The sequence below is a fragment of the Rhea americana genome, unplaced genomic scaffold (assembly GCF_003343005.1).
Source record: "Rhea americana isolate MKP2758 unplaced genomic scaffold, rheAme1 scaffold_482, whole genome shotgun sequence".
NCBI classification, from domain to species: domain Eukaryota; kingdom Metazoa; phylum Chordata; class Aves; order Rheiformes; family Rheidae; genus Rhea; species Rhea americana.
Genome location: NW_028186626.1, coordinates 109,261 through 128,417, shown reverse-complemented (window position 1 = coordinate 128,417; position 19,157 = coordinate 109,261). Strand labels below are relative to the sequence as shown.

General features: G+C 43.1%; 1 protein-coding gene across 1 annotated transcript; it reads right to left on the bottom strand.

Annotated features, from left to right (window-relative positions):
• Nucleotides 1-1,025: 1,025 nt before the first annotated feature.
• LOC146588998 (BPI fold-containing family B member 4-like) lies at nucleotides 1,026-13,625 on the bottom strand. Its single transcript, XM_085316986.1, has 16 exons — nucleotides 13,518-13,625; nucleotides 12,702-12,829; nucleotides 11,768-11,882; nucleotides 11,024-11,128; nucleotides 10,611-10,766; nucleotides 9,076-9,139; nucleotides 8,600-8,663; nucleotides 7,657-7,748; nucleotides 6,421-6,594; nucleotides 5,577-5,630; nucleotides 4,684-4,851; nucleotides 4,508-4,575; nucleotides 3,008-3,050; nucleotides 2,429-2,492; nucleotides 1,958-2,034; nucleotides 1,026-1,342 (listed from the first exon to the last, which is right to left on the bottom strand). Exons 2-16 carry the CDS (start codon nucleotides 12,811-12,813, stop codon nucleotides 1,319-1,321), a joined length of 1,380 nt encoding a protein of 459 aa, XP_085173112.1. The 5' UTR covers nucleotides 12,814-12,829; nucleotides 13,518-13,625; the 3' UTR covers nucleotides 1,026-1,318.
• Nucleotides 13,626-19,157: the final 5,532 nt, after the last annotated feature.

Here is a 19,157-nt window from a genome sequence, read left to right as displayed (position 1 = left end):
GATTTGACATGTAAAACAGCACAAGGAAAAAAATTTTTTGCATGAATTGGGACAGCTGGGTCCAGTGTGCTCAACTGCATTGTGTAAAAGGGAGCTAAAACGTGTCTGAAGATTCTTCTCTGCAACATCCCACTGTGATGCTGCTGAAAACCAATGCAGATATTTAACTATTCTTACCTTTAAATAGAAATGCAGAAAAGGATGTTGCCCTCACCTTCCATATAACCAGTGGTAAAATTCACGCATCTATAACCCATGCTCTAACAGTGATGCACTTCCATTAGCCCTGGGAAAGCTAGTAATAACTAATACATTAGTAACAACATCTACTGCTGGGAAAAGAAAAATGCATGTTTGAGAGATTTAAGATCTCCAATGTTTTCTACTCAAAAATATTTCTTTTTTTCGAAATCAAAAATGTCTGATTTCTTTTCCCCATGATGTGCAGGGACCTACTGACCATTACATTAGTCTAAGTAAACATGGACTATGGCAGGTGGATGACCATCCTCCGGTGTTATCATACTTCTCTATTATCTGGTAATGGTGTTTTCCCCTAGGAAACTATATTAGGAACTGCTTCATGATCTTTTGAAATTCAATTTTCTTCTGATTTCTGTTTGGGATTAGCACCTATTCAACAGCAATACAGTCAGATACCTGGCCAGGAGTAGCTACTGAAAATCATGTGCTTTCTCAGGAAGTTTGGGTGGAATAAGTTTTCAGACCAAGTATCAAATTATCAATTGCCACAGAGCAATGAAATCCCATAGCAGTAGGTGGGACAGGTACTCTGCCTTGAAAAGTATTAGAAACAAGAACCTCATTCCAAGCATTAAAAGAGTAGGAACATTTATTAAGAGTTGCAAGAAAAATGTATCCTGAGTCTCCTGCTCAGAACTTCATATTCTTCTGAACATGGATGGTGACATTTACTTAGAAAGCCACATGCAACAAGTTGACTTTTTCATTATATCAAGAACATTTTTTCCTTAGAAACAAATTTTTCAAGGAATTCAACCATTCAGCTGTAGCATCACATACAATTGCTGTAACAGTGCCCTCTAAATTATGCCAATTCAGCAAGTTAAATATTTGTACACTGAGCTGCCTGTTTTTGGCTGATGCAAGTATCTTAGTACTCATGTGAGCCAGTTAGATTTTAAAGTGCCTTAAAATGTGACCAGGAATCTTGAATCAAGTTTGGAAAAGGAAAGAAGATAATGCCAGTCTTGATGATTCATCCTTGCTGGTCTTTCTTCCTTTTTTATGCCCAGTGGTATAATCAAAGACCTCTCCATGCCTTGTACTCCCCAGTTCACATAAGAATTACCAATAGGCCCTGAAGAAGTGTAAAAAGTGACACATGTAAGTTATTTCCTGACTTTAAAGCTGTTGTGAATCAAAGTCCTTCAGTAAATAATATGCTATCAGCAATATATAGTGAGCAGGAAACGCTCYTGCAAAAATTCTCACATTAAGCCTACAAAAAGGAGGGTGCAATATCCTTCAAAAAATATCAGAGAATATCCCAGCTCCTCTGGGACATCACCAGGATGCAGAGGGCTGGGGCATGGTGCGATTCAAGACACTTTGAACAGTGCTACTCAAAACGGCATGCCAAACTCCATGGACCAACAGCAGCAGCGTTGATCAGAGTTGCTCAGAGAGTTCTCAAGAAAGGGAAGACAGTCTGGACAGGGAAAGTCAGGATCTACCCCTAGAAGGGCTGAACATGGCTCATGTTGTACCTTGCTTGACAACGTGCATGGGCAGGAAGCACTCAGCACCATTTTCTGGTGGCACAATCCTTTCCTGAACTTCTAAGCTTAAAAATCTATGGCTCTTGTACACTAAAATATCACTGAGCAGGGTCCTATTGCAGGAGCCACGTGCTAAAAACAACCTCCACGACCTGCACCGGTGTCTTGCAGAAGGAAGGAGCCTTTCCACTTACCGATAATATCTGAACATTCACATTTGCTAAGTCAATGCCCAGCACGTTTGGTAGCGGGATTCCGATGCTCAGAAAACCTACGGGGAGCAGACCGGTTCTTAAATACAGCAGGAAGGACGCGTGCTGCTGTTCCACCAGCTCCCCACCAAACTACAACTGTTGGTCCCAGCAAGGATGAAGGGAGCAGAGCTTCTCAAGAGGCAAGAGCACCACTGCTCACAACACCTTTTGGCTTTCCTCCAGCAGCAGTTGTTGCCACGGCCCTAAGTACGGACACTGGCATAGATGTAAGACTAAACGGCTTTTAACTACAGCCCCCAAATGGGGATTACGGACCTTTAATGACTCTAGCAGGAGAGCTGGAGTGTCCCTACCACTTTCAAACATGCACATGTACCCTTTCCCCTCCTCCTCCTCCTCCAGAACTCAGTCAGAGCACTCTAAATTTTACAGCTATTCCAGTCACCTTACCATTGAGAAGTGGCAAGAACTTTTCCACCAGAAGGTTTTTGCAGTGTGGCTTGAGACTCGAGATCTGAACCAGAGAAGAAACAACACAGTGAGAGGTCTGCCAGGCACACGACAGCAGTAAGCACTGTGGCTGGAAGACAGCCAATTCTAAGGACTGGAAATAACTTCCTCCTAAGAGAGCAAAAGAACAAACGCTCCCTGTCTTCTCTGAAGCAAATCACTTTTCTTCTTCAATTTGTATTTGGAGCTTCCTTTGGGAGATCTTCTACCAGGTAAAACTCCTACTGGAATTCAGTGTAATCTTTGCCAAAGTAAGAGTGAATAAACACTGAACAGACTTCAGGCTTTACATTTGCATTATGAGAAAAGGCAAAAGAAAAAAAAGCAGCAAAAGAAGAATTGCTACAACCAACAAAGTGTAACAGCTAACAACTAAGACCCTCAGCAGACAGAATCCATCACAACCAGGACATTTGTAACAACATCACACAATGATATCACGTTTTCCTTTTTCCCCAGAGCTGCAGTGCACAGCACTCAGTCACTCTAACCAAGATTTGCGTGGTAAAAGAGACTTACATTACCGATGCCAACACTAGACGATTCTAAGGAGAGGGCAATGCTGCAGAAAAGGAAAGTAAAACAAGAACTTCAGACAGCTGGTCATCTGGCCAGAGCTCGCAGACCCCAGATCCCTATTGTAAGACCATTGCAGTCACCTAGCTCAACCCACAGCCCAGGGACACCTGTAAGACATCACCCAGGCATCCACAAAGGGATTGCAGTATTTTAACCTAAGATGCAGACACTCCCACACTTACAAGGGAGCAAAAAAATGCAGGAACATAAAAGCAATATACAAACATATTAAAAGAGTAACCCAGTTTTTAGTTGCTTGTAAATAAAGCATCATTGCAACAGTGCACACTAGTTGCTGGATTGTCCTTCCTTCTCCCATGGCCAGGCAGTCATTCCACTTAGAAAAGCTCAGAAATAATTGACTGAGTCTATTCTCCTGCTTGGCCCAGGCCACACAACTTCTTCCAGAATTAGCGCCTGTTTGGCCAAGAGCAGGGCCTCTAGAAAAAGCATCCACTCCAGATTTAAAGATCACGACTTCTGGAGAATTTGCTACAGCCCCTAATCCATCATTTCAATCACATAACTATCACCATAGTTAAAAAGTGTGCTTTATTTCCACTTTGATTTTCTACTTTCTGCTTCCATTGAAGCATGTTATATCTTTGTCGATTGAATTGAAGAGCCCTTTAACACATTTCTATTCCCTATATTAYTGCATAGAAGCTATGCCAATGTTGTTTCTAAATCTAACTCTCTGACAAGCTAAATGGCTTGAATTCCTCGAACCTCACACTATAAGAAATGCTTTACAAACTTTAATCATACCTTGTCTGTCATTAATGATAGCACTTTCTTTTACCCCTTTATCACTCATGTCCCATATCAGATATTTCAAAGAACTGCCAAGGATCAAAGTCAAATTGACAGTCTTACAATTATTCAGGTTATCTCATTTCTCCTTGTTATAAAACCAACACAGAGGTTTCTTCCAGTCTCCTAAAAAGTCTTCCACTGCTGCAATGGTTTTGAAAATCAGCAGTACCTGTGCACCTCATAACATCAGCCAGAAATAAAAATCTTAGATTCAAGAAATMTGGGGTTCACAGACACTGGAAAATATTTTAAGTTAGCACTTGCTGCATTAATACTGCAACGGAAAGAATTTCATCAGCATTTAAGAGCGCTGCACTGTCTGGCTTTTTCACGGAGGTCTTTACGTAACCATCCTATTGCTTCTCCCTGAATTCAGGTAGTTGTACCACTGCCACTTTATCACAGAGGAATACTGTCATTRGCATATTGGTGGTGTCCCCAATAAACTGAAGTCCTTCCTTTTGTCTGGCACTCTTCTGGCCACTGGTTCCCAGAAAAYTGCGTATCTGCATCTTGAACTCCAGGAAAGCTGGAGCAGGACTAATTCAAGAGGGCGAGCAGCACTAGGTGCTTGGGGCAGGCTGCTTTCAGTACCCCCATATAACTACTATGGAGACAGATTACCTGCTCAGGGACACTGTGAGCAGCAGTCTTCTGCCAGTAACCGAAACACGGACACTTAGACCGACGTCCTGCAAAACAGAGTGAGGATTAGCCTGCAGAGATGCCACCATCCCAGCTGCCAGTCACTCAGCCAGCAGCACAYGGCACCAGTTTGAGGTCTTTACATTAATACTTACTGCCTTCAGGAGCAGAAGGTTTAGGATAGATCCATCTAAATTCTGAATGAACAGCTGAATCATGACAGAAAGCTTGAGAGTGGCTTTGTTTACTTCCAAGAGTAAAAGCGGGTTCCCAGACAACACTATCTTAATGCTCAGAGGATCGGTCCTAGGACAGYTGGAGCACTGCAGGAATTGGAGAGAGACAGAGCTGGCTACCTTCGTGCACCAGCACACCTGCCCAGCAGAACCTGAAGCTCAGCATGAGAGGACCAACAGTCTGCAGGTGGACTCACACAAGCCCATAACTCTTYAGGGCCTCCTTTGGAGGTGCACAGATCTTGGACTAGCATTTTCCAGATTTACAGAGCAAAAAGGAATTTTTCAGAAGACTGTAGGAAAATTTAACAGCGTGGAGAAAAATACAAAATAAATCACAGATAAGAGAGGTAAATTAAACCTCAAGGCTCTCACAGCAGGCTGTAAATTAGCTGATTGACTGGCTAGTACTCTCTCTCTGCATGTTCATGTAAATCCAGCAGCAAAAGTCTGCACTCTTTGCTTTTGACAGTAACAGATTGAGGAAGCATAGGTGGACACTCTAAGAGGGCTGTGGCCATACAGGGGGGTCCATGGTGCCTGACAGCAGGCCCAGGAAATGGGAGATGCAAGACATTTGTTAGCTGTTATGCCAACAACTGCAAGCTAAGAGGGAAGAACTTTCTTTTGCTTAAGGAATGGGAGCAGTGACGTGGCCTGACCACAGCGCGCATTCAACAAGGCGAAGAGAAGAACGGAACACCAGAGACCTTTAGTGGCAGCGCCCCAGCATATTCAGGTGGCTTCACTTGGAGGGAATCAAGACCCTGGCGATGTTTACACAAACCCTCACATCAGTGAAATTCACTCACCCCAGCAGGAAAGAGGGTCATGACAGCTTCTTTCAGCTGTTTGGCACCAGAGAACTGTTGGAACAAGAGTGCAAACAGCCAAAATCAGCGCTCTCAGTGGATTTCAGCAATGCCCATCCTGCCAGGAGCCACTCCTCTGCATTTGTGTCCCATTTTTAGCCAGTTTGTTCACATTCTTGGGGCCAGTCCCAGAGTCCTCATTCACTCATTGTCCCCAGTGAAGTCAAGGGCAGTTCAGTCATGCACAGACCTATGTTAGGGCAGCACCTGCTGTTATCTAAGGCCTCAGTCTTTCCAAGTGTTCCACTACTGCTTAGGTGATTCTCAGTCAGTTCAGTTGTTAAGGTGAGGCRAAAATAACCAGCAGCAGCAGCTGGTGTGATCTGGAGATGTTCAACATTTTTCAGTGTACAGAACCCTAGTATTTTCCAGTGGAAGTAGACTAGAGGTATARAAAATGCACATGTTGAGAATTGTATTACATATATGAAGTTGCTTTTCTTAGTAACATTTTGAAATGGAGTGTACCCTCAAGAGCAAATGACATAACTGGTATACAACTGGATTCAACRGGTACTCCTAGACATGTCCATATGGAAATAAGAAAGGCTGATGATTGCACACACTAGTACAGATTTGTGAAAAGAGCAGTAAAGTTGCATGGGGGCTTTAGCATGYACAAGTGAGCAAAGTACAGACTCGGGTCCTCAGAAAGGCTGAAAGTCGAATGCCAGCACAGGCTAAAACCCATGCCACAGCTTGCTACCTCAGCAGAGCTAAGGTCAGACGGATAYGTATCCTCCTCACTTCCCCTAGCACGAAGCTCAGGCACTGCTGTACTCACAGTTTCTGGTGTGCTGACAAACATCAGAGGCTGCCTCTGGATCAGGAGGGACACAACCGCATTGAGAAAGCCCTGGCGCAGTCCCAAGACAAGAAGCTTGTCCAGCAGAGGAGGCAAAGTAGAGGAGGAGGAGTCCTGGGGGATGATGCTGCCTCCCACCTGATGCACTTCACCCTGCAAAGAGAGATGACAGAGTCTACAAACTGACCTACAAAGCCACGAGGCTGCCCAGATCCTTAAGAGAGAGACTGCTGGGCTTATACCAGCTGAAACAGCCATCCTCTCATTAAGAACTTAGGGAAAGCACTGAACTCAGAGAAGTTCTCTCTATATTTAATACATGAAAAGAGCTGATAAAGACCACGGTGAATAACYGAGTTCTTAGCTAATGAACTCACCCTATCCAAATCACTATCTTACTGCTTCATTTCATCCCTGAGGTTTCACTCCAAAAGCAAGCCAGAGGTGAAGACGTTGCCAGCAGAGAGGTCGTAACACTGCCTTTCCTCTTCTCCAGCACTCAGCCAAGCACGAGCCATTGCYCTCACTCTACAATAGACCTATACTATCAATTCACTGAGGAGACTAGCTCTTACCGTCACTGTGGGGGCAAAAACCAACCCCTATGAAGTGCCTGCACTGAAGAATGAAGTAGAGTTGATTTTACAGATTGGAGCATTTGTTATTTAGCCTTTGCTGTTCTTTATTSCTTATTCCCAATTACTCCTTGTTAGTTATTCATTTTTAATTATTTAATCTTGTCTGTTTGAAAAGAGGGTTTGTTCGTTTTGAGGATTTCTTCTTGTTTATTTTCCAATGAGATAGTAGTAAAAAAATACATGTATTAATTTTTGTTTAGTATTCACACACCACAGAGACGGAACAGCGAAGGCAAAAAGCAACAATAAACAGTATGCAGGCAGYGAAGAGGAGAGGGTAAAAATTGCTTGTCCCATGGAACAGTTACAAAAAACAAACGCACATGTTGTCTCAGGATACGTATGTGAACAGAAGAAGTGAAGGCTTGAAGAAAAGCACACAAAGTCCCATAGTGGTGGATTTGCAGCAGGACCTAAATATTTAGSTAGCATTTCCAGAACAAACCATTCATTTATCTCTTCTATTTCACTGTACTGAAAGAAGACAATTCTCCGAAGGTGATGAAGTTAAATAGTGCTGAAAGAAACCATGCTACAATCAAACTCTCAAAGTTTTGCTACCTAATGTTTAACTTACGTCTAAATCGAATCCAAGGAACGAGCCAGACGTAAATGGAAGGCTGGCGAGCTGATATTGAATCGTTCCTGCTGTACCAACGGGGATCACTGCTTCAGAGAGAAAACGAGTAACAAAACATGAAGAAATAAAAAGCAACACAACCTCCTTCTGTGATCCCTCAGGTCACCAACGAGCCCTCCCACCCACAAGCAGAKCTCAAGCGTTCATTTCCATGGGATGCTCTGTAAAAGCATTGCTACTYAAAAACAGGCAGAACATTAAGTCCTGTGGGATATGCATTTAGAGTTATAGCCCCTAAAAAGTGCCTAAGACAGTAAGCTAAATTCAAGGATARTATGTAAAAACAGCTTAAGGTGAGAGTAGCTCACTGGGACTGTTTAGGTGTGAATTTATTGTTGAGCAATATTTTTAAATGTTCAGTGGATAGAGATTTAGTCTGGAACGCGAGCATCTCGGGCTCTTTACGTGCCCATTTACCAATCTGAATGCCCACAAAGGACAGGGTTGTTCTGGGATGCAGCCAAATCCAGAGCTGTCACTCCCAGAGAACGCTCTGTTCGGACAGTCCCTAGGATACAAGCCAGAGAGCTGGAAAGGYTGCAGTAAGAAAAACAATTTACCTGAAGGCTGCAAGAATGGAAACTACTACAGGCTCTAATCTACTCCTTTTCCAGCTTTCACCAATAACTCCTGGATCCTCTCTCCTCTCCCCCCTCCCCAGTTTCACGCCTCACAGGAACCTCTTCAGTTCATACATAATTTGAACCATTGCAGGTAACACATCTGAATTTAGCTTTGCATTCAAGGGTGTTTAGAAAACTGCAAAAGCGACATCTCCCCTGAGGGACCTTATGGACTAGTCAAGGAGAAGTGCACTTCCCATCATGGGATTGTAGAGGAATGGGGAGAAGTAACACCAGTGCTTCCACAAGAAACGTACCATTGAGAGTGCCTAAGAGCTGGATGCCCACAAGGTTGACGACTATATTGATCACAGAACACAGCTGCAACACAAAACAGAAACGTGACCACTCCGCCGCCCTCCTCCACCCACCAGCAGGGAGCTGCCACCGTGCAACCTGAGCAGACCCGCTCACTCCAACCTAAATCCTCAGGGGAAAGCTGCTTCACGGCATTAGGGTCTTTGTGAAGGATTTGGGAACAGTGGAGAACCCTTGGGGCTGTGAACTGCATCTCAGGGCACTGCTTCAATCTGAGCAATATTTAAGGCATCGCTCTGTGGGAGAAAATACTCCAGCAGTGACCAGACTGCCGACGGGCCCCCTGCTAGTGCACTCCACTAGCAACGCGAGAAAGCAATACAGAAACATCATGTAGTTCACTTCAGCGCTGTAACGTGTTGTTCCCAACATTTCTGCAATTCAGCTATAAAAAGATGGCAATCTGTGGGCTTACCAAACCAGGCAGAGTTCCCGTCAACTGGTTACGCACTAAGTCGTTTATTGATAGGGACAATAAGCTGCAGGAAAAGGAGAAGAACGTATGAGAGCCAAAGCAAGTCCCAGTCTCCGCAAGCAGAGCTCCAGGACAGGAGACCAAAGGATCTCCCACCTCTGGTTTACACACTGCTACATCCTTYAGCATCCCTTCAGGGACGCTGCTGCAACCAGTGCTGCCAAGAGAAGAGGGTGTGCAGAGGGCAGGGAGGGCAGCGAGCCGCCGGCCCCGCGGAGGGGAGAAGCTGGCTCGCTCCCGAGGAGCAAACGCTTCAGCGCTCGGGCTGTGCACGCACCACCGGCCGGGAGGCATCAGCCGCTCGCAGTGTCGCTCGGCGCGCTCTTCTCGCTCTGGTGTTTTAGYGTTGTAGTTAAGGGAAGGTGGAGTTATTTTGAAACATCTCCATGTTAGTTATGGAAAACAAACAATTTACTTGTGGGTTAACAAGAGGAGAAATTTGCTGTGTAACATTTCAACACTGTTGCTAAATAGATCACTCGGGGCTTCATGCTGCCTGCAGACAGCATAGAGCCATTTAGTTTTGATAATCAATATATTTCTGGGCTATTGAGTTAGAATATAGAGCTGCATATTCTGCAAGCCACAAGCAGCAGGAATTCATAATCCATCTCATTATTTACAAAAGAATTCTGTCTACAGATGCATTTGAGGAACTGCTGTGATGTAAATTGTGTATATAGACATTCACTGTTACCCCACACAGAATTCATTTCCTCTGCACAGTCACTTTAACTCTACTAGAGTTAAATATGGCCCCCAGTGTGGGTGAGCTGTGTTCCTCTGGCTATTTACATACGGTCTTTCAAACCAGCTATTGCACCAATTAAAATATCATTCATGATTCTGGTGCAAAAATTAATTAGGATAAATTCAAGGAAACTGAAAAGTGCATAATTCAAAACCAATAAAAGGAAATTTTTCACAATAATCAATTTACCTAATGCACTCATCAATACAAGGAGTCAGCAATGCCAAGAATTTAGTAAGACTGAGCAAGAGATGGGACACTTGCATGGAATCATACATTGACACACAGGTGGGACCAGAAGTGCATATACCAAACATCTTTTCGTGATAGCAGCCAAAGATACAGTACAAAAACATGATGAGCAATTGGTGCTGTTTCCTCAGTATACTCTCCCTGCCCTATTATTCCTACCCTTGGATATCAATTTATTAGCTAATTCTAAAGAAAGCGCATTGGAAGAGATATTAAACCTCATACTTCAGATCTCTAATTCAGGTAAGAGTTCCCAGGCAAGCAGGGCAGATTATCCCATATTTTCCAATAACCATTTTTTTGTCATCTTCCACTGAAGCAACTGGCTTTAGCAATGGCAAATAAATTAGTTCTACTGAGGCCCAACTCTGCATCAGCTTAGCAGTGTCTGAGTCCTGGCAGACTGTTTATTGTTGGATAAAGAGGGTAGGGGATTGCTGAAAATGGAAAACATAAATCCACAGGCACTTACCCAGAAAGGAGCTTCACCTTTATAGCACCAAAAATACAGAGGCAGTCTTCAATAATAACCTGGACTGTACCTGATTCATAATTTGTGCATTTAACGTTTGCAGTAATGGACACATCCACTATGATATCAATTATTTCTGAGAGAAGACCAATCAAGCTGAAAAAAGTAAACAAGTTAAACAGATTTAATCTCTTGGCCTCTAAAGAGAATATCCGCAAAGCCAGTAGCAATGAACAACACCTCCATCTACTGCAACTCATGACAAAAGCCACAAGCCACCCTTTGYGCCTGTTCCACTGCATGACTTTATTATAAGAAAGAAACATTTAGAAATCCATAAAAAATGTAAAATATTATGCAATAAAAAGCCTGTGATTAGGGGTTTCCTTTATGTCTTGAAACACAACATTTACCTGTTGCCTCTGAGATCTAGCTTTGCAGCGATGATCATCTGGACCCCAACTCCAGGCAGCAGCATCACTGACAGCTCAGGGAACTGAGCCTTGACAAGGTGTAGTCTGCAGAACAACAGCAAAAGCTGTGACAAAGTAAAAGTGTCTTACAACAGCTAAGCAGCTTCATACACYAAGGAACCTACAGTACCCACATCAGCATGGCCACTTCCAGCTGGATGTATGGATATTTAAGCAAGATATAGCAGCTCCAGGAGGAGAGAGAGAAATTCTGGAGCTGAAGCCCCAAAGAAGATAATTCTCCTGAGTCCTAGAATCAGACTGAGATGTAAGCCATTTAAAAAAAAAAAAAAAGGCTTTTTTTTTTTTTTTTTTCTGAAGCCCCAAAGAAGATAATTCTCCTGAGTCCTAGAATCAGACTGAGATGTAAGCCATTTAAAAAAAAAAAAATTTTTTTTTTTTTTTTTTTTTTTTTTAATATCTGCTGGATCCTCTTTCCTCTCTTAATGCACTCAAGCATCTTAGATATCAACAGTAGTGTCAGGGCCATCACTCTGCATGTAGATCCACCACCTGCAACTTTTACCATCAACTTTACTACCACAGGGAAAACTCTTGTTGGGCTAGAACTTCAGTATCACCATCAAATATGACTGCTCAGGCCAATCACCTCAAGTGAAGCTTGGCTCTTGTCGCTTCACTTGCTGGACAACGCAAATTCTCAAGGAAGCCCTCTCCACTTACCTAGTGATACTGACGGGTGCATTCGGCAGACCTCCTTCGTTCATGATGTTTGGAAGCACAAGGCTCTGGAGGTGCTGCTGGAGAAGCCCGTTCTGAAGTATGGCTCCTGAGAGAACTGGAAAACATCTCTGCATGAGGACAGACACTCGTGGCAATGATCTCTCTCCACCCTTCAGACTAGCAGCTTGGCAAGCTGCTACACAGCACAGTCCCACCTCTTCCCAAAACTCCTTCTTTGAGTGCATTAACAGTGATAATCACATTGGTCCCCATTGTAAAATATTGTGCCCCCCCCCCAAAACAAAACTGTCATAAAACAAAGCTGTCCTTAGTGAACTAACTAGGACAATATAGCAATACAGAGCATCCCAGACCTCTGACTTGAAGATCAGAACACAATTGTGCATTAACAGAAATGAATGCTACCACACTCCGCAGAAACAGCGCTTGAACCTACAACTTTTGATTCCCATTTGTAAAGGGATTTAAAAGAAAAAAGTACAAGTAACTGGAAATTAGTTGCTTTCTCTCTCTCTTTTATTTTTTATTTTTTTTTTTTTTTTTGTTGAAGCATTGAAAATATTAGCTTGGCTGCTAAACTTCATAGCAGTTGTTCACTAATAATCAGCTGCTCCATTATACAAATGGGAAACTAAGACAAAAAGAGGAAATAATCCACATGCAGCCCTAAGATTCTCTATGGCCATTTGGTGCTGAAACATGTCCCAGTTCTGCATCCTAGAGATTTCCCTAAGGGTCCATGAACACAACAGTGGCTGTCAAAGGCTCTAGCAACATCTGGAGCCATGAAGACTATAAAAAAGAACAAAAAAAAGATGAAAAAACAAAGATGAAGACAGTCAGGAGGTTTTATTCCACCTCAAGGTCCCAAAGAGCTTTCGAAATAAACAGAGCTCATGTTCTTGCTGTTTACCATTCCGCATCGCTCTCGGGCTGACTGCGCAGGACAGACCAGGCAGTACTTCCTGAGATGGTGTCAGCAGGCCACAGAAAAAGAGAATTCCAAAAAGCTCAAACATCTTCATCTCCAAAGAGACTCTCCTGCTGGCAGAGGAAACATCAGAACAGAAGTGGAAAAAAACAAGCCTCTGAGAAGAGATCGAAGTCTCTGAACAAAGATACAGACCAAATGAGAGTTCTTCCCTCTACTCTTCATTAAGCCTCAATAAGACTGCYCAAACCTGTGGGAGGCAGGAACCCATTTTTGTTCAAATATGTGGACAGACTTCAAGTCTGGGTCAATAAAAACCCCTTATGTTTCCTTTGTGACTTGCCCAAAACACCTTAGATGTTCACACAAAAGGGATCTAAATTGCTTTTCCTAGTAACTACCCTTAATTGATGTTTAATTAGTCATTGCTTTCCATATACTTTAGATGAAAACTTACACTTCTTTTGCAAGGATCTCTGCCAAGGGAAACATCTCAGGATTACTCTTTTTTTATATATATATAATTTTCAAAGGCAACAAACTAAAACTAAAGTAATAAAAATCATATAAGTTAATTCTATAACCATAATTTAGTCATTATTGACGTAAATTTAATTATAAAGTTATAGACAYAGACAGATGATCAGTAGTTTGGCACACAGTAAAATCTCAAATTAAGGAAACCTAGCAATGAGCACACTATGCATATTCTTCAAGAATTATAATGCAACGACACTGTTCCCACGCAGCCGGCCCAGCATTCAGCCTTTACCGGACAGGCACACAGGATGTTATTACCTGCATCAGCTGTGATGATCTGTGAAAGATTCTCAGGTCAGCTCTAGCTGTCTTAGGTGTAGTCAAGGCTCTTTGCGTCCTCCCCTTTTTTTCCTGCAAACGAGATGGAAGAAGTTGCCCTTATATAAAAGTTGCAGCTAACCAGACACACCTTTTCCTCGCAACCTTTTCCCGCACATCTAATAATCAGGCATTCCTCTATATTCCTGCTCTTTGCAAGCAACACCCAACTGCCACTTGTATTGATTTATCTGAAGTAACGTCACTACTGACTGCACCGAATGCTGTTTCTCTTCATGGCCAAGACTTCCTTGCACATTGCTTTTTTCCTCTCTTAAAACGGACGCCCTACAATGGTGGCCCCAGGGGGGAAATTCACATCTTGAGGAAACCAKCTTTTTAGGAAATCATGACAATTACTGAAGTGTCTAAATTTGACGAAAGGCAGAATATGCATTGCCTGYATGAGGAAGACTGTGCAGAGAGCTTCTGTTGAGCATGTGCATATAATCAAACAGGCTTAGAGTAGAAAATGAACTACTTTTCCCAGTCCCTGAGGAACTGAGATTTATACCATTCATTCCTATTTCAAGTGCAGCACTAGAAATATATTTTCTTTACAAAAAAGAACTTGGAAAGGTTGCAGAAACATGATAAATATTGGCTTTAAGACTAAGCTTCAAATTAACTTCAATTGTATCTGTTAAGAGTTTCATGAATTGATTGCAAAAAATAAAGTTGCACTGAAATGCGTTAAAAACAGCAATAAATATCATTTTGAATAAGTAATGCCTATGCTAGTTGAACGAGCTGAGGGCAGCAGAAATTTGTATTTCAAAGAAAAACAGCAGCTATCCAAAGAGAAAGATGTTTCTCTAAAGGGCTCCAGAGAAGCCCAGAGAGCATTCCCAGCCTCTCACCCAGTCCCGAGCCTTGACCAGAAGCAGCCGCTTTGCCTGGCCGCAGCACAGCAGACATGTCACAGCAGCACACGGGCAGGACGGCAGCAGAGACGTGTCAGGGCCCTCCAGCAGCCCGCGCGGACAACGCAAGGACGGCATCCTCAGCGTAGGGCTCTGGCTCGGCTTCGCCCAAGTTTCCATTGTGCAGGGCCCTGGGAAGATCTTATCCGAGCACTTTGTTCTGGTCTGGTCACCCATGCTCAGCAGGGATGACTCCAAGCTGAGACCGGCAGAAAAGCGCTACTAAGAGGGTTAAGAAACTGAGGAGCCTGTCGCAGGAGAGAGCAACGGTTGGCTTGTTTGGTCTAGCAGAACAAAGACTGGGTCGAGATACGATTGTTCTCCATAAATACAGGAGGGGGTAAACACTGCGAAGGGAGAGGAGGGCTACTTAGGCTAATGGACAATGTTGGCACACGAACAAACATTAGTGAATAAATTCAGGCTGAAATTAGGAGAAAGCTGTTATGATCACAGCAAGCTCTGGAATAGCTTTCCCATAGGAATACAAATGGCAGCAAAAAATAGTATTAAGATTCCCTTTTGAAGAATCTCATTCAAATTTGCAAGGCTGAGTGATCACCATAAACATCCACAGTGAAGTCTCCACTGGACTCTGCTCTGCCTTGGACATACTACAGGAGTGCTCTCTGCTACGCTACTGGTAAAGTCAGCTACAGAGCATATATAAAAGTAAATTTCTAAACTAGATTACACATGCAACTAGGTACACAACAAACATCTGAATTACTGTATATGCACAATATAATTGCGTGCACAAATCAGATGATCTTGCAGGTAAATGGCAAAAGATAGTCACCAGTCCACATCCGACACATATTACAGCAACAGCAGCAAGCCTCAGCTGTAAGTAATGTAGTGCGTTTTATATATAGCAGTAGGTATTCCTTCTTGTTGAGCAAGGGTTTTTTTCAGTCATATCCTTTGCTTCTCTCTCATTCATTTCATTCTGTCATTGCAGCTGTGATTTAGATATCACTTACCAGAACACTGAATTTAGTTCTGCAGTGACAAGRGAATATATTTTAAAATGAAGCATTGCAAAAAATGCTAGAAAAGATCATCACAATACAAATACTGAACAGCAGAAGACCTATTGAAAAACTAATGTGAAGTGGAAAGACCCTACAGAGCAGTCTTCRGGGTTCTGAACCTTCCCAAAACTTGCAGCTCTGAAAGRCGACAGGTTAAAAAACAGCAGGTAATTTAGAAGAGTAATATTTAAGTYTTTTTTWWWAAAAAAAAGTTTATTTTCTATTAAATAGAGTTATATTTTCTGTTTTTTTCCTCTAGCATTCAGAATCATAAAAGTTTAGAGAGAAATTAGGAGTATTACAAACATGTCTTAAAGTAAAATACTAAGCAACATAAAGGGAAAAGAACTCAGACTCTTTCCTCCATAGTTTGAAAAACATCATGACATTTTGATGACTAGATGCTGTTTTCCATAMATTCTTGCATGCTAGAGGAACACAAACTTTATTTATGCTTATGTGATGAATAAAAAGAACAGTAACTTCAGACTGTAAAATTCCTTTAACAGGCAAATAGTAACTCCTTTTTAAGAACACACACAAACTGTATCTTACCTCTCAAAGCGAAAAAAAAATCCGGTAGCATAAATTAAAATCTAKAATAGAACAGGCTGTCTTATACAAATATTCAGCCTGTTCTCCTGCTGGCACACTTCCTAGTAAGTAAATGACTGCTTTCAAATGGCTGTTGTGAACATTAATAAAATTGCTCAGTTCAAATTTCAATCGAAAATAACTTCTCTGAGGTCAACAAAATAAAGAAGTCAGCTCAAGAGAACAGCACGGTAGAAAAAGAGAGCACTTGGGTAGGAAAAATGACAAACCTCAGACTCAGTTAGGCTGCTAGAATAAACTCTGAGAAAAGAAAGAAAAAGTAATGAAGTTGTAAACACTATGACGGCGTCTGGATTGTGAATTTCTAGCACGGTTTCAGAAGAATTTAAATTCCCCTTATGAATTGTTGTCCCCTGTCTGTCACTTTTACTGGGGAATATGGTAACGGTAGCAATGCAGTAGCATTGCACTGCAGTAAGTCTGATACTTTGGCCAGTGAGATGGTCAATGCCAATTCAGTCCAGAAACTGGAAGATAAATCCACAGAAAGGCGTTTCATTCTGCCCTTCTGCAAACAGCCGTGCGCAGTGGAGACTTTTTCTCCACAGCTATTGATGAAGTTGCTCAGAGAAATGGAAGGAGCCATCTGAATTCTCCAGTTCAGTGTGAARCACTGAATTATGCTAAACAGAAGCCCTGCATTAGTAAAGCATTTTTGATGACAGCACATCTTATGTCTTTCTGAAGTTATTTGTGTTCCTGTTTGGTTTGGGATGAATGAATCCTTCTAGAGCCAGGCCTACAGGGCTCTAAAAGCTAATTTCCAGCAACAGGATTTATCAAAACATCTGCTAAAAATCCCCATGCTATGTCCTAGAAAGAAGCTGGAGAGTTTTAGTAAGAATTGTTGAAGAAATCAAACTCTCCTCAAGCTTTGAGACTGGACTTTATCACAGGATTGTGGGAATCCCACAATTCCCACAGCCAAATTTACAGTTGGTTTAGTAGCTTCCATTGTCAGCAGTCTACAAGGGCAGAGCAGCTCAATTAATGCTAACGACTCTTTACAACAATACCGAGCCTTGCTGTATTGATTCCAGGCTCAGCCTGACCCGGGACATGTCGCAATCTTCTGCTGAGCGCATGCACTGGGGACTTGTGGCATGTTGTGCGTGGGTAGACGTCAAAAGCATCCTCTTCGGATTTACTTGTGTCTGATCACTCACCCGCGTAATTTCCTACATATGGAACACTCAAGAAACAGAAACGTTATGTTGAGGAAGGAGCATGCAGAGAGCACAAGGAGGGAAAACAGGGAGAACACCACCAGACTCGCTGCCAATAGCTCTAAGGAGCTGCCTGTCAGAAAGACGAGAACGGCAGCTCTGATTTCCGGATGCACCTGCAACGCTGAGCATAGACAGCAGGGCAGCGTGTAAAAYCTCTACGACAAGGTAACAACAAATCAGTGTCTCTGGGAATTTTATAGACAGGAAACTTTCRGCTTCCAAGATGTGCACCGAGGTAAAATGAGCGAAATGTTATCRGCTACAGAAATGGGACAAATTCCATTAGCCAGATACTACTGTGATGAGCTGCAGTGCAAGAACCGAGACAGAGAATTATGAGCATTTTGCAGACACGTTTTCAGGCCTTAATAAGACATCAGAGCGCCACAATACAAGGCTGAAAGCTGCATCTCGTGCCACAGAACTTACAGCACAAATCAGGCAACACCTGCTAGGAAAGTCTGTGAAGAGGCCTCAAGGACAGCCACGCCACAGACAAGAGACGTGACAATACCGACCCAGGCGAGCACTCTCTTASACCATGCAGCATCTGCTACACTGGCCAGTGCTCCTTAGCAGCACCGCACTCCCGCCTCCAAATCCGTCCCCAGATACGAACATCAGATGCTTCAGGCAGGTGTTGGTTTCACCAAATTTTATGAGATTTAGTTCGTCACTGGGCTCCTCTTGAGATGAAATCTAAAGCTGTCTTGAACCACTCTCTGGAYGGACTTCTTGCATTTTGACTTTGTCAGGGCTGTCATACTCCTGGTTTCCCTGGGACATTCTTTTTCTTCCAGCCAAAAGAGACAAGCTTGGCCACTTGCCATGAATTGCCTGATGTTCAAGGGCCTAGTCAAATCAGTGGAAGAAATTATGACCATCCTTTTGGACAGCCAGGAATCTTAGACCAAAAGCCATGGTGCATGCACAGATTAACTGCTCTGCTCTCGGGGCACATGGGCAGAAGAACCCCATGCAAGAGTTACCTTGTGTCTGCAAGCAACACGTCTGCACTGCGATCACCGCACGTGTGCTACACGCCATACGTGCATGTCTCCCTAGCAGAAACACGGCAGCAGACTTTTCAGCAATGCAATATGCATCTTAAAGTCAAATCTAGTCCTATCTTTTAAACAAACAAATGCTGTACCTGCCTCCTTCCCATCACTTAAAATCACTCATGCTGCAAGCCCTGTAAACACCTCAATTCCTCTTCACTCTTCATTCTTCCAATTTATTTTTTTGCCTTCCTTCCAGCCTAGAAAATGGATTTCTGTCCATTTCACTGTCTAAGGAAATGCCTGGATTGCAGTGCCAAAAGAGAGTTTATTTAAAGACAGCTATTTCCATTTGACTGAAAGAGAGCAACATGGAACCACAGTCATGTTTCTATCTTGCCTCAGGTTTGGGAAAGCTTTGCTTTACAAAAAGAAAAGCGATATCAAGTGAAATTTTCCTTGATGGTATCTCTTAATCCCAGGAAAGAATTGGCAGCAGCCTTTTATTACAGGCATTTATCTTCTGCAAGCAAAGATCTCCAGCTTCTGGGGTTGTTCTCTGCTTTTAGCGGAGAGGTGGCGCGGTGCCTTTGGACACCCCTCCAGCGCCCGGGAGGGAAGGGGCAGGGTGCTGCGGCCGAGGGGYCTGCAGCGGGCAGGGCAACGCGAGTTTCCAGGGAGGCAGAAGCTGCTCCGAGGCAGCTCGCGTCAAACAGAGCCTCGCGAAGGAGCCGGCGATCGCAGCGAGCAGGGCTGCGGCCCCCAGCGCCCCCCCGCC